This window comes from Trichosurus vulpecula, chromosome 1 (assembly GCF_011100635.1).
Source record: "Trichosurus vulpecula isolate mTriVul1 chromosome 1, mTriVul1.pri, whole genome shotgun sequence".
Classification (NCBI taxonomy): Eukaryota; Metazoa; Chordata; class Mammalia; order Diprotodontia; family Phalangeridae; genus Trichosurus; species Trichosurus vulpecula.
Window position 1 is genome coordinate 237,136,305 of NC_050573.1, and position 16,406 is coordinate 237,152,710.

The 16,406-nt window shown below is 36.3% G+C and overlaps 1 protein-coding gene across 3 annotated transcripts in view; it reads right to left on the reverse strand.

The window, feature by feature from the left end:
* Positions 1-3,713: 3,713 nt before the first annotated feature.
* SMCHD1 (structural maintenance of chromosomes flexible hinge domain containing 1) overlaps positions 3,714-16,406 on the reverse strand; it is a 167,285-nt gene continuing 154,592 nt past the window's right edge. Inside the window, exons 46-48 of one of the 3 annotated variants that reach the window (XM_036755134.1) lie at positions 15,461-15,619; positions 15,017-15,131; positions 3,714-5,946 (exon numbers count right to left, since the gene is read on the reverse strand). In XM_036755134.1, coding sequence (XP_036611029.1) covers positions 5,922-5,946; positions 15,017-15,131; positions 15,461-15,619 — 299 coding nt within the window. In that variant the 3' untranslated portion in view covers positions 3,714-5,921. Of the gene's footprint in view, positions 5,947-10,830; positions 11,420-11,771; positions 14,024-15,016; positions 15,132-15,460; positions 15,620-16,406 lie in introns of those variants that run through there. The other 2 variants (XM_036755143.1, XM_036755153.1) reach the window with 2 other exon arrangements.

Below are 16,406 nucleotides of genomic sequence, written 5' to 3' on the forward strand. Positions count from 1 at the left end.
GACTTGGGAGAAGCAGGTCCAAGGTGGATAGGGATGAGGAAACAGAATGAGAGTGAGGGAAGTTTCAGTCTGTAACTTTGAAACAGAGAAGGGTTCTGAGTAGAACCACAGGGCTAGTTGACTATCTCACTCTTCACCGTAGCAATGGTTCTGTAGATCTGACCATCATTCACTGAGCAAGGTGGGGTATGGAGGTTGTGTCTGCAGCAAGGCAAATGGTGCTTCCCTGGTCCTCCGTGATGATCAAAGCTAAGTTCTCAGACCTGGTTGGTTATAGAGGAGTGAGGTGTAGCTAAAGTATTTAACTCTCTCTTATCATTAGTCAGCTAAGGTCTGCCCTAAGACTCTCTCTAATGTTGAGTACATCATCTCCTCCTAGGTAGAGAGGCTCCAAAGTCTTTGGACTTAGAATGGCAACTAGTGTGTAAGTGGACAGGCAGCTGGTAAGTTCATGATTCCTGTTTGGGGACTTGCTATTGAGTATGTGTCAATGAGGATTCCTTTTTTTGGAACAGGTGGGATTAGATGGTCATTAAGGTCCCTTCCAAATTAAAATTTTGTGACTATAATCTAATATAATCTGATTTTAGTACTTAGTATCTGCATTTTGGAAGGACATAGGTAAGATGGACAATATTCAGTGGAGAGAAACATGGAAACAGAAAGGCCTTGAACTCATGTTATAAGGATCAGTTTCTGAAATTAGGGATGTTTAGCCTAGCGAAGATAAGACATAATAGTGGTCTTCATGCATCTGAAGGATTATCAAGTGGAAAACGATTTAAGACTTTCTATATGGACCCAGAAGGCAGAACCAGTAGCAATATGTTGAACCTGCAAAGAGGCAAGTTCAAACTTGGTTTCAGGAAAAACTTCTACCCAATTAGTTATACACAAGCAAAACTGATTGTCTTAGGAGTTAGTTACTGAAGGTCTTCAAGTAATGACCACATATCAGGCACATTGAAGTGTGGCTTCTTTTTCAGGTAAGCACTGGACTTGATCTCTGAGGCCCTTTCCAACTCTAAAGTTCTGTGATTTAGCAACCTGTGTTTGAACTCTGGCTCCAGGACTTATTTGTGATCTTAAGCAAGTCATCTAGCCATACTGATTCTGTTTTTTCATCTGTAAAATGAGGGTTATTAAGACATTTTTTAAAAAAAGATTCAATTCATATCGAGAAACTTAAATAACTATGTTTGTACTGTCATTTATTGAAGTTTTTAATATTCCATAAATAAAGGGTAGATTGATGCCTTACTCCACATTCAAAACCCCAAGACATCTCTTAACTTTTCCAAAACAAAAACTACACAAACTTAGACAAACCTACTTAAAAACTTCTCCTCAAAAGTAGTTATTACCAACAAAAAACTAATTTCTACCAGTATGAAATTCTTTAGACAATTAACATGAATATTTAATTATATACATATATATTCACATAAGTCAATACAAAGATATATTTAAACCAATCTACTTGGTGTATTTATGCTTCTCTTCCATGAGTTTTCATTAAATTCCGGTGAATTTTCTGCTTTTTCTTGGGAGATGTAATCCATTTTTTGGAACTACTAGAAGAGGAAAAATATGCCTTACATTTCACAAATTAAAACAGACAATTCCACAATACATCTGAAAACATGAAAAAGAAATTTGTCACTAAGAAATTTGTTAATCTGAGTAATTTCAGCACAGAAACTTATCTTCAAAAAATGAGAAAGGGTGGTAAGGTAGATAACCCTTCCAGTTCTAAAATATTACAACTGACTCTAGACCAACACAACATAATATTCTACATCAGCTGCTGTTCTTGCTAAGCACATGTTCTAATTATTAGTTTTACTGTTTCAGTTACAATTGATTTTTCATTTACATGTATTAAAAACACTGTGTGAAGTCAAATAGGTTTATTGGTCACTACCTTCTATAATGGTATATCTACAAATATCCAAAGTAAAACTCAATTTGATCTTTTTCAAGAACCCAAATGAATATGTAAGCCTGCCTGATAGTCTGAAAGACAGAAATGTAGGGGGAGAAAGCTCAAAGAAGTACTGTAGTAGATCCAATTAACAGAAGGTTCAAATTAAATACTTTTATATTCCAATGCTCAGAGACCTGAGAAAAAGAAGCCCCCTAGGGCAAGCAGGAAGAATTTCAGTTTAAGGAGATAAAAGAATGCAGCTTTACAAAACTGTACTTGGAGGCAAACTTATTCCACTAGATTTAACATTAATGTAATGTGTTTATTGAATGAATGAATGGATGGATGAATGAATGATTGAATGAAAAAGCATTTAAGCACTTATGTGCCACGCACTGTACTAAGCATTGAGAAAAAGTGACACTGTCTCTGCTCTCAAGGAGCTCACACACTAACTGGGAGAAAGGATACAAAAAAATAAAAGTTCAACTGCAGGGCAGAGGGTAAAACCCTGAAGTCCTTAGGTTATCAGTTAAGATAAGTGTTGAGAAGTCTGAAATACATAAAGCAGTGGTTTCAAACTCAAATAGAAAGGGATCCTATGGACAGCATACTGACTTAGAAAACCACATATTATCTATGTTGTGTTTTATCTTTATTTTGTTAATTATTTTCCCAAAATTTTGATACTGGTCCTCCCCGCTCCCCACACCTCAGGAGTTTTACATGTAGTGGGCCATGAATCTGATACCCCTGGTGTAGAAGAAGGGTAGATAGTAAGGCCCAAAAGACTAAATTGTATGAGTTGTCTTGCTAACTACAGATTATTACCATTTTTTTTTAATCTAGAGCCCAAATTTCTAAGATGCTGCTAGTCTGATTTAAGGATGAAGATTTTAAATTCTATGACATTTCCAAGCTGTGCCAATTTGTAACATCAACTACTAGTGTCAACAGCTTGCAACCTTGAAAACTTTTTTACTTTTGAAAGTTTGCATATTTGGTTTGTTTCCGAAAAGAGAATTATTTTAATGACACTACTTCTGAATTATAATGGAGCTTAAATTTTAAAAGAATCCATAATAGAATTATCCATCATAAAAAAAAATTCTGTTTGATAAGAACCTAATTTTTTGATCTGTTGCTCTCACAATAAGCTTAGGCAATCTGTTTCCCTTTCACTGTGTCCACGCATACAAAACATTAGGCTTCAACATGGGGGGGGGGGGGGAAGAAGGAAGGGTGTCAAAAGGACAAAGAACAAGAAAACAAATTTACAAAAACAAGCACTTCATAGCTATAGGCCAAACCAAGCATCTTTATAAACGATTATATATGTAATGAAGATTTCTCTTTTTTGCATGAAAATACTTAACAAGTGGAATATTTGGAGTACAACTGTCATATACACAAAGTAAGCATTAATGACACTTTGATGATATAAAACTACAGATTTCAAACACTGTACTTAAAGCATTAGCCTTTCAAAATTATATACTAAAAATATAATTCTTTTTCTTTTATTTTCTAGTGACTGTGTGACCAGGTCACAAAGGGGCTAAAAGTATAAAATGGAAATTTCTTACTATTTGGGGTATTAATATTTAAGTAGTAATTTTTAAACATAAACCCACATAATTTTAAAAACCAAACATTCCCCTCTTACTAACAATCTCTACAGCAATTGTTAAATAGATAGTAATATTCTTTAGAATACTCCTTTTAATGAAAATTAAATAAATATAATTTCATTTTTCACAAGTACAAATTTACTGTAAAGCTGCACAAAAATATGTACCCAAAATGACATGAATAATACGTAAAAGAAGTGATGGGAAGCTAGTATCAGCAAATACGCACCTGAAGTTTATCTTTAACCAAGGAGAACACAAGAAGTTCTTCTTGTTTCCAAAATCCACACATTTTACCATTAAGAATTTTCATTTCGATATTCAAGCAATGCTAGCCCATGAAAATTTTCTCCATTGTACTTATAGATATTAGGTTTATTAGGACAAATATTATGATAAATATTCATTGGTCTGGGTGGGCATTAAAAGTGCAGCGTAAATGCCATCTTTAAAGTGTTCACCTTTTAACTAAGACTTTTAACTAAGAAACAAAATCCTGGTGTTTCTGCTTATTTTCCCATAATTAAGCCAAACTTCTATTATTGGTTCTGGTACAATATAAATAAAACCATTTCTCCTTTCTTTTTACAAATTTAGAACATAGTATACAGTACTTCAATACTTACACACAACGTGACTTTCAGTTACATTTAAATGCATGAGACAGAAACACTCTTCCCTCTTTCCCCCAGCAAATGGCACTGAAAAAGAATTAGATCTTTCCGGACTGGATGGCAAATCTTAACAATCAAGTCTTGCATGACCATTGAGACATTATTTTTCATTGATTAAAAAAAAATGCAAAAAAGCTTTAGACTTGTTTGGCATTGGAAATATTAATAATATCTAATTTTTAAAGCAATATTTAGCTTTCCATACTGATATAAGATACCTTTTTATACTTATCAAACAAAATTTTAGGTGAACATGGGGTAATTTCTAAAGCAACTTTAAAAGTTGGTTTTTTTGTTTGTTTTAGATATTATGATTCAGCACATAGTTGAAGGGAGGAGAACCTGGATGCCAAGTGTAAATGATGAAAAGCAATAATCTTCAGATTTTAGGGAAATAGCTCCTAAAAATCATCTTGGTCGTAAGCAATAATTTGCTTATTCTTCTTGCCAGTTTTTAGATTTTTCTAAGGTCAAAGGAACAAAACTATAACAAAGGGCTAAACATTTCTCTATTATCGCTGAATTGATATGTAAATTTAAATTGAACAGTTAAATAATTTTAAATAGTAAGAATTGTCTATTATTGCTAGCTTTAACAATAATAGAATAAGTCATCTTGAAATGGTTCCAACCACAGTGACCTGGTGATTTCAAATTTTTATTCTTTTAAAAACAAGCAGTACCTGTTCAAAAGGGAGGAAACATAATTGTTTCTAATTTTGCTGCATGTTGAGAAAGATAAAAAACCACACATTTGCTGGGATGCATAAATATCCCCCAAAATAACTCCTGATAAACACACAAACCAGCTGATTTTACTTGAAACCTGCGTTTGTGGACAAAAGTTCCATATATTGTTACATACTAGCTGGACAACACATTTCTAAATGTTCAGTAATTGTTTTTTTAAATAGTAATTTATTGCATGAATGTGGAATTTTACTTTCCCTGACCTTTTAAAAAAGAGTAATAAAAAATTACAAAAACAATGTCAATATAGCATTAAGGCTGAGAATTTGTAAAAACAAGCATCAAGTCAAATGATTCCTTATAAAAAATTGCACACACTGCATAAACTGTACATATTAGGATAAGGAGCTAGAATCTGAAACACTACCACATTGCATGTGCACTGTGGTCACTTTTATGGTTTTCTGAAGCATCATAACATTTGAATTACCAAACACCTGTGGATTTACATTCTTACCCTGAACTTGCATTAACGGTTTCCTCTCACACCTTATTACACCTCATCTCTGGAGTAATTTCTCTAGTTCACAAGAGCTGAAAGAAACATTTTCATTAAGTTTAAACAAGTCCAGTTTTTTAAAAAGTCTGTCATCATGAAACATCTCTCCACAACATCCACAGTAATTACACTGGAATTCAGCATGTATTTTCTTCAGGATGAAAAATTGCCTAACATTCTCCTTTGACACATTTGCAATATATCAAAAATGAGCAATAAGATGACTGGGATACTTCCAGTAAGACCATGTTGTCCAATGAAATTCCCTCTTTTGAATGGATGCTTCCAGCCCCATCTGGATAGACATGGAAATTCATGTCCTTGGTACTTGAATTGTCCCCAGAAATATTCAGTCTGGTAAGTCACCCTCTTGGTCTCCTGTAGCAGAGCTGCAGAAGTGAGTACATTCTTAGTGAGACCAACAGCCCCTCTGTCAACTTTCACACATCTGATTTGGTTATGAGCCTGGTCAAGGTGGAGAAGAAAATATATTAGGTTTTATATACCACAGATTTATTGATTTATTTCTCCCGAAATCTCTTATTGGGGATGCCCATCAACTGAGGAATGCCTGAACAAGTTATCTCATATATCATATATATATGATAACTTGTTTATTTATATATTTATATAAGAATGTGAAGGAATACTATTGTGCTGTAAGAAATGATGGAGATGATTTCAGAAAAACCTAGAAAGAGTTATACGACCAGACGCAAAGTGATGTGAGCAGAACTAGGAGGACATTATAAAGTAACAATATTTTGAAAATCAATTGTGAAAGACTTACATACTTGATCAATACAATGATCCATGACAATTCCAAATTTAAAAAAAAAAAATTTACCACCAGAGAGACAACTGATGATGAACTATTGAGCACAGTTGTGACATTTTTTTTTTTTTGCTTTCTCTATTTTTCTTGCTTCCTCACCACCATCACCACCACAATGTGGCTAATGTGGAAATGTTCTGCACGATTTCATGTGTACAATGGCTACTGTACTTCTTGCCTTCTCTGTGGGCCAGGGGAAAAGGTGGAAGAAGGAAGGGAGGGAGGGAGAGGGAAGGAAGGAGGAAGGAAGCTCTTCATCAGAGCAGGAGACTTTTGGCCAGTAGAACTGTATCTCAATATCCATGCAAAACATTGTAGATGAGGTTAGTAATTTTCTCATATACATTTATGAAAGTAAAAAAGCTTGTAAACCTCAGTGCACAGTTAATTGCCAATTTATATACTGCTGTAAAGAATAACAGCAAGCACCCTCCCCATTCTCTAGGTTTGATACTTTGGAGTAATCCTCAATTCTTCCTTCTCTCTTACCTCCCTTCCACCACATATCCAATCAGTTGCTAAGTCTTGTTCATTGAGTCTACATCCACATCATATCACATCTCTTCTCTCTATTCATATCAAAACACCACCCTTGCTCAGGACTTTACCTCTTGCCTGGTCAACTGCAATAGCTACCTACTCACCCTCTTCCATTTAGAATCCATTTTGTGAACAGCTGTCAAGTTGATAGTCTTAAAACACAGATCTGACCATGGCACTCCACTATTCAAAAATCTTCAATAATTTATTATCAAAAGATACGAACTCCTGAGTTTCCCCTCTAAAACCCTTCACAATCTGACTCTAGCCTTTTTTTTTTAGTTTGTGGTTTTCGTTTTTATTATTATTTTTATTTATTTAGTTTCCAGCATTGATTTTCACAAGAGTTTGAATTACAAATTTTCTCCCCATTTCTACCCTACCTGCCCACTCCAAGATGGTGTATATTCTGGTTGCCCTGTTCCCCAGTCAGCCCTCCCTTTTGTCACGCCACTCCCCTCCCATCCCCTTTTCCCTTACTTTCTTGTAGGGCAAGATAAATTTCTACACCCCATTGCCTGTGTATCTTATTTTCTAGTTGCATGCAAAAACTTTTTTTTTTTTGGACATCTGTTTTTAAAACTTTGAGTTCCAAATTCTCTCTCCTCTTCCCTTCCCACCCACCCTCCCTAAGATGTCAAACAATTCAACATAGGCCACATGTGTATCATTATGTATAACCCTTCCACAATACTCATGTTGTGAAAGACTAACTATATTTTGCTCCTTCCTAACCTATTCCCCTTTATTGAATTTTCTCCCTTGACCCTGTCCCCTTTTGAAATTGTTTTTGATTACCTCCACCCCCATCTGCCCTCTCTTCTATCATCCCCCCTTTTTTTTATCTTCTTCCTCCTTTTTTCCTGTGGGGTAAGATACCCAATTGAGTATGTATGATATTCCCTCCTCAGGTCAAATCTGATGAGAGCAAGAATCACTCATTCCCCCTCACCTGACTTCTCTTCCTACAGAACTGCTTTTTCTTGCCACTTTTATGCAAGATAATTTACCCCATTCTATCTCTCCCTATCTCCCTCTCTCAATATATTCCTCTCTCATGCCTTAATTTGATTTTATTTCTTTTAGATATCTTCCCTTCATCTTTAACTCACCCTGTGCCCACTCTCTCTCTACATATACACACACACACACACACACACACACACACACACACACACACACATACGTACACACTCATATACATACATATACATATGCATATTCCCTTCAGCTACCCTAATACTGAGGTCTCATGAATCATACATGTCATCTTTCCATGTAGGAATGTAAACAAAACAGTTCAACTTTAGTAAGTCCCTTGCAATTTCTTTTTCTTGATTACCTTTTCATGTTTCTCTTGATTCTTGTGTTTGAAAGTCAAATTTTCTATTCAGCTCTGGTCTTTTCATTGAGAAAGCTTGAAAGTCCTCTATTTTATTGAAAATCCATATTTTGCCTTGGAACATGATACTAAGTTTTGCTGGGTAGGTGATTCTTGGTTTTAATCCTAGCTCCATTTATCTCCGGAATATCGTATTCCAAGCCCTTCGATCTCTTAATGTAGAAGCTGCTAGATCTTGGGTTATTCTGATTGGGTTTCCACAATACTCAAATTGTTTCTTTCTGGCTGCTTGCAATATTTTCTCCTTGACCTGGGAGCTCTGGAATTTGGCGACAACATTCCTAGGTGATTTCTTTTTGGGATCTATTTGAGGAGGCGATCGGTGGATTCTTTCAATTTCTATTTTGCCCTGTGGCTCTAGAATATCAGGGCAGTTCTCCTTGATAATTCCTTGCAAGATGATATCTAGGCTCTTTTTTTGATCATGGCTTTCAGGTAGTCCAATAATTTTTAAATTCTCTCTCCTGGATCTGTTTTCCAGGTCAGTGGTTTTTCCAATGAGATATTTCACATTGTCTTCCATTTTTTCATTCCTTTGGTTCTGTCTTATAATATCTTGATTTCTCATCAAGTCACTAGCTTCCGCTTGCTCCAATCTAATTTTTAAGGTAGTATTTTCTTCAGTGGTCTTTTGGACCTCCTTTTCCATTTGGCTAATTCTGCCTTTCAAGGCATTCTTCTCCTCATTGGCTTTTTAGAGCTCTTTTGCCATTGGAGTTGGTCTATTTTTTAAGGTATTGTTTTCTTCAGTGTGTTTTTCAGTATTTTTTTGGGTCTCCTTTAGCAAGTTATTGACTTGTTTTTCAAGGTTTTCTCACATCCTTCTCATTTCTCTTCCCAGTTTTCCCTCTACTTCTCGAACTTGCTTTTCCAAATCCTTTTTGAGCTCTTCCATGGCCTAAGACCAGTTCATGTTTTTCTTGGAGGCTTTTGTTGTAGGCTCTTGGACTTTGTTGACTACTTCTGGCTGTATGTTTTGGTCTTCTTTGTCACCAAAGAATCCAAAGTCTGAGACTGAATCTGGGTGCATTTTCGCTGCCTGGCCATGTTCCCAGCCAACTAACTTGACCCTTGAGTTTTTCAGTGGGGTATGATTGCTTGTAGAGTTAAGAGAACTATGTTCCAAGCTTGAGGAGATGTGTCAGCTCTGCCACACTAGCACTCCTCCTTCCCCAAGAACCCCCAACCTGGACTGGACTTAGATCTTCAGAAGGTTCTTCACTCCTGCTCTGGTCCACCACTTAATTCCTGCCACCAGGTTGGCCTGGGGCTGGAAGCAACTGCAGCTGTACTTCTGTAGCTGCCCCACCTCCGATGCCCCTGGGGCGGTAGCCAAACTGTGAACTCCTTCTACTCCCACAGCTTTTGCCACTAACCTTCTCTGTTGTCTTTGGTGTTTGTAGGTTGAGAAGTCCGGTAACTGCTGCAGCTCACTGATTCAGGGCGCTAAGGCACGCTCTGCCCGGCTCCTGGTCTGGTTGGTCTGCGTCACCCACGCTGGGCTCTGCTCCGCTCCTCCTCTCCTAGTTCTGTGAGGGATAGACCTCACCCAGAGACCATCCAGGCTGTCCTGGGCTAGAGCCCTGCTTCCCTCTGCTATTTTCTGGGTTCTGCAGTTCTAGAATTGGTTCAGAGCCATTTTTTATAGGTTTTTGGAAGGACTCAGCAGGGAGCTCATGCTAGTCCCTGCTTTCCAGCTGCCATCTTGGCTCCGCCCCCTGCAGCCTACCTTTCATGACATATTACATATTATTTCCCCTTAATAAACACCATGTTCCTGCCAAAATAGCCTTCCTGCTATTTCTCATACATGACATTTCATTTCCATCTCCATATATTTGCCCAGGCTGTACCCCAGGCCTTAATACATGTTCCACCCTTTTACCTGTCAGAACTTCTAGCTTTCTTCAAAGGTTGGCTCATGTAACCTACTATAAGGGAGTCCTTCCTAGTCCCCTCCTAGTTGCTGCTGCTTTACTCCCTTACACTCAAAATTACCTTGTAGTATCTAACTTCGAACATATTTGTTTTTACTTATATGTGTATATATGTTCCCCCACCCCAAAGAAGTTTTGGGGGGAAAGTAAAATTTCTTGAGGGCAGAAGGCATTTTTATCTTTGAATCACCAGGGCCTAGAGTACATAGTTGGTGCTTAGTCAATGCTCATTAATTGGGATTAAAGAACTCAATTGCTAAGAAACAAACTGAGGAATAACATTCCCTGACTAAATGATCATCATTTCCTTTCTAATTTTTTTCAAGTCTCTGCTAAAATCCCATCTTCTACAGGAATCCCTTCCTAGTAATCCTTAAACTTCCCTCTAAGATTCCCCTCAGTTTATCTTGTATATATCTTGTTTGTACATGATGATTTGTATGCTGTCTCCCCATTAGATTGTGACCTGAAAAGAGGAAATATTTATTGCCTTTCTTTATATTCTAGCCATTAGCATAGTGTCCAGCATATACTAAGTGCTTAATATGTAATGTTTGTTGGCTGACTGAAACAGCCAACCAAGAAGTTATTATTTACAAATGCTACCAAGTAATGTAACTAGTGCCAACTAAATGCAGTATTCCATCATTTATTTTTATTTCTTTGTAATGGTACATGCAATTCTGTTTGGCTAAGCAAAACATACACAATACTAGCATGAATATAGAGAATCTGCCAGGAAAAAAGAAAATAATTCCCCCTCCGATAACACTAACATGCACATCTTCATTTCCATGAAATTATGAAACACTTAAGTAGATGAGGTAGAGAGAAATGAACAAGAATAATATTCTAAAGATGTTAAAACTGCAAAAATATTTACATATGCTTGTATGTGGAGATGAATGAATGAAGCAAACATTTATTAAGTGCTTACTATGTGCAAAGCACCGGGGATACAAACAGAAAATGAGACAATCCTTGCTCTCAAGGAGCTCACATTCTAATGGAGACAACACCCAGGGCAGGTTTCAACTGCAAATCAGATGAAAAGGCCTCATGGTTCTTAGGGTGCAGCAGCAAAGCAGAAGTTAATGCTTCTTCTCTAATGTCATATCCACTGACGACAACTTTCAATTTCTGATGTTGAACTATTTGAAGTACGAAAGACTTTGATAGCAAGAACTTTCCTTCCTGGGTCTTCAGTAGCTGTTGCTGTAGCACCTGCAGGAGCAGTTATATGAAGGTGAAAATGAAAACAATCCCTGCCCCCAAGGAGCTTACATGCTACTGGGGAGGGAAACAACATGTGTACAAGATATACATGGCAGATCAAAGTAGTCTAGGTAGCAGCACTGGCTGAGCTTTGAATAAACCTAAAGGTTCCGAGAGTTCAGATGAGGAGGGTACAAGGCAGACAACCTCACAAAGGCACTCAGAAGCAAAAGGGAGCACATCAGAAAGAGGCCAGCTTGACTGGAATATTGCATGGATGAGAGGGAGTAATGTAAAATCACTTTGGAAAGAGAGGCTGGAGCCAGACTATGCAAGGCTTTAAATGCTAAAGAAAGGAGTTTGTATTTTATTTTGGAAGCAGTAGGAAACCATTAATTTTTTTTTTAAAAAAATAAAGGAATGACATGGTTTTCTCACTCCCGAGGATAATGCAGATGGTGGGAAGCAAGCATTAAATTTAGTAGTATTTCTTACAAAGTAAGTTTGTCATGCAAAGATGCAGGTAGACATTCAGAAGGGTATCTTTATTTTTCACCTATTTCAAATGGAGAAGAGTAGAATATACCTATACAGTTAAGTTTGAGTTTCAACTATGGGACTCAGTTTTTGTATAATGTAGTGAGATACTCAGGTTCTGCATGGAGTTGGGTCTGAAACTTAGCAGAAAGCTGAGAAAATAAAGTGTTAAAACTTCAAGAGGGTTATAAGAGTCTTACAGAATCCGAAACTGGAAGCCTATTCCTAGATCCTTGTAGAACTGTCATCACATTTAAAAAGTGGGTTTCAATGTAGTAAAAATTACTATAGAACACAGAAAAACAAACACAGAAGACAAGTAGGTGGCCTAATGAAGAATGTCACTTAAATGTTCAATTTAACTACATTATATTGCACAACTTCCTCTAAAGTTCCACTTCAATGACTCATAGTGGCATGGAAATAACCAAACCCTGGTTCAACAACAGAGGAACACCAGCTGTGGCACACCTAACTATATATGACGACTGACTGACTATTCAAGGATCAACACAGCCTAGGTGTAGCCTAGCTCATTAACTTGATTAAAACATTCTACTATCCGACCATAGATCAGATTTAAGAGCTACTAATCTCTCTTATTTCATGGCAATTCAACATATAGAAAACCTTTTATGAAATGTAAGTGGGGGAGGAATCTTTTCTAAATGAGTGACAAATCCAAAGTATAGATTTTTCTTTTAAGAAATACTATTATTTTACAGGGCATACATTAATTTGGATAAGCAGCATTTTAATTAATATATTAGAAGACTTAAGTATAACAATATGCATAAATGGGATGTTGATGAAGCTTTAAGTATTACTTTTTTTAAATGAAATACTTAAATAGATAAGTTATCTCACAGATTTTATAATTCCCATGAATGATGTTGATGCAACCTACCCATACCTGCCCACCACTACTGTCCATACAAACTGCCGACCCAACAAGCTGGAAGCTTTCTTGGCTTTCTGTTGATGTTGAAACATTATCAACAGAAGAGCGCTCTACTCTCTCCCCTGCTTTTGCCCCATGACCAGTCTATCTTCTTCCTATGATATCTTTCCTTGAGGATATTTTTTTTAATTCCTGTTCTTTCAAGTTCCTCATTCATTATATGTTCCAGCCTGCTCTTATCCACTATGTACCCTACCACTGACTTCCAAATGATATTCATTTTAAATTCTAAGCTATTTTCATAAGTATGTTAATTTTTTTCCCCTGAAATCATGTCTTTACTACTTAAAAGGTCTATTCTTTGGAACTGTCTGTGCCAGTATCTCCTTACATAAAAGTAAATACACTTCTCATACAGATTATTTGAGAAAGTACATCATGACAGATGACATAATAACTTTCACCACTCAAGAATCTGTGGCCCATAGGCTAAGGAAGCACTGGTTTACACCGTTAACTTTGGATTCTGAATTAGTGATACAGCTTAGGAGCAGAAACTCAAAATAACAGACCTCACAGGATAGTATTGACCCATTTGGTAAAGAAAGGATTCCTTACAGGGTGATATTAGATACGCATGTTTAGAGATCTAAGAATATAAGTTTCTTGAGAGAAGGGATGGTTTGATTCTTTGTATCTGTATCCCTAGCATCTACCTAAGACGATGCCTGATAAAATGATGATGTCCAATAAATGCATGTTGACTGATAAGAAAAGTGCTGGAAATATTTTTATTAATAAACTTAATTTTTATTCTCTACAAATATGGTACACTATTACATATTGATATGAATTACCAGTTTTCTTTATCCATTTCCAAGCCATATAAATATCCCCCCAAGGCAGGATTTTCTTTAAGAAGAGACCTTCAACCAAAAGATATCAATGGAAAAACACTGACAGCATTTTAAAATTTTTGTTAGACCATCTATTTAGAAACACCTGCTTAGATGTGTAATCTCACTGAATGATAAATGTGCCCCAAAAAAGTTTTTGTAAAAGTATTTTTTTTATAATGTGTGGAAGAGAAAAAGTAACATATTGGAAGTAAGGAGACTAGGTTTTGTCATTAATGAAAAAAAAACATTTAATATCTCTTTGCTCTGTTCCTTCATCTGTAAAAAAAAAAAAAAAAAAGAGTGAGCTGTGTGATCAAAAAGGTCCTTTCAGGATAACAAAAATCTATTACTCCGTGAATCATTTCCTCATTCGAATCTAATATAACTCAGCTGTGTTTCTGGGGGGAAAAATTTCATAACCAAGAAAACCACTTGGCAGATTGCCCAAAAGTCCCCTGCTTGCTTCAATGCATGTCAGACACTAAAGAAAATCTTCACTGAAAGCAGAGCAGTGGAGGCACACAATACTCACGGTTAGCTCCAGGGACCATCTCATGTGAACACCCCCTTACATATCACTTAGAAGTTATACAGACATTTTAAGTACTTAAGCACTGAATCAGTCACTCTAAAACAAGAAGTCCCACTAACCACTTCAGATATGAGATAGTCCTACTGGTTCAGTTAATTCAAATACAATAATTGAAGAAGATATTTACATTATATTCTTGAGGACAAAAGGTCAAAGACAATACTGTAGCTTACATGACATGAAATCTATATGGCACCCAACTCACTAAACCATAATTATGAATTTGTAAATTTATAAATGTCAATGTACAAATTTATGAATTTTAAAAAGTACCAATGTACAAAATGTATTTTTTCACATTAATTTAAGTAGGTTGTTGATTGTAATAACTGGTGATTCTGTAAAACAGAATCCACCATGTTTGGGGAAGAAAGTAGAAAAGTAAAGTGGGGCATTCAAGTAGTCACATAAAGAAATCAAAATAGACTCCCTGTGTGATTTTTTGCTAAGTTATTAACCACCACCACCACCACCATCACAACAAAAAAAATTCAAAGAATCAGAATGACCCAGGGCAAGTTGAGCAATGGGATTAAAGTTCTTCCTTCTCATCAACACTTCCTCTTTTTCCTGCTTAAGATAAAGATAACATCAATTCTATGCATCTTGCCATGTATTGAGTCAATATGTATAACCATCATCACTATTAAAATAAAGTTAAGGAAACAAAGACTTACCTATTTAGTTTTTTTGTTGTTTCTCGTCTCATTCTTTTAGGAGGGATTGGGCTGTCTGACATATTGAGTTTAGCTGCCTGACGGACTAATTCACATTTACCTGTTGGAGTCATACCTTTAAAGATGGAAAATAAAAGATTATAACCAAATTGACTATAAAATGCAGAAAAATAAAAGTCTTAAATCTTACTTACTAGAAATTTTGAGGGGGAAAGAGGAGAGAATGATAGAACTTTTAATGCTATTCTCCTACTAGAAGGAAAAAAAATTCTAAAAGTTATGGTAAAAGGATTTAAGGAACATGTTTGGGAATTTTGGGAGATGAACTGTCTGTCATCACCATCTTTCTCCACTATATTTTGATAGATAGTACTATTAGAATAACTAAAACATAAATAATTATCTCCACTACAAAGTAAGTGTTAACAGAAAATGAACACATACCAAGTTTTTGTTCTATTCGTTCCAGATTTTTCTCCTGTTCGCTAAGCTCCTGCTTTTTCTTCTGCATATCTGGGGTGTTAAGGTAGTCTATTTGAGCATTAAGTTCCTTAGTCACACTATTGAGTTTACACACTGCTGAACGATATTGCTGAAGAAGATCTACCAGAAAACAAAGAAATCTGATTAAAATATTGGTAAGGTAACTATTTTGTTGGATTTGTAATCTCATTTTTATAAACATTATTTTTTCCTTACATTCAGATCAAGATCCCTCCACTCCTAACTGTGGGCAGCTGTGAAGCTTCTTTTGTTTAAGGAAAATCTTTTATAGAAAGAATTAGTTTATATATTGCTGTAACACTTCTCTAGCCTAATAAGGGGAAAAAAAGATTCCATACATACAAGTGCAAAAGAAGTTCTATTTTGGGGGGGTCTGGAACATTCTTGTGACAGGCCCTTGCTATTCCATACATGCTAGCATCTCCTGATGGGCACCTTCTTTCTTTTTTCAAACTAGCTGAAACTCCTCTCCCAAGCAATCTCCCTGTGATATGAGAGGTAAAAAACTAAACATAAATATCCGAAAAAGCCCCTCCTATAAAACATGTGATCCGAGGCAGCTAGGTAGCACGGTGGGTAGAGCATTGGCCTTGGACTCAGGAGGACCTGAGTTCAAATTCGATCTCAGACACTTGACATACTTATTAGCTGTGTGACCCTGGGCAAATCACTTAACCTCAATTGCCCTGCCTTCCCCCCTCAACCAAAAAAAATATGACCCTCTGTTCATCCTTAATCTACACTGATACATGGCATGACAATGGGAAGAGTATTAAGAACTTGGTTTAACAATGAACTGAGTCTTGGAAGCAGTTCTTGAATGAATATTGTGGATTCCTTCTTTGCTGCTGAGCATCCAAGGATGACCCCTGTCTCTGGATTCTGG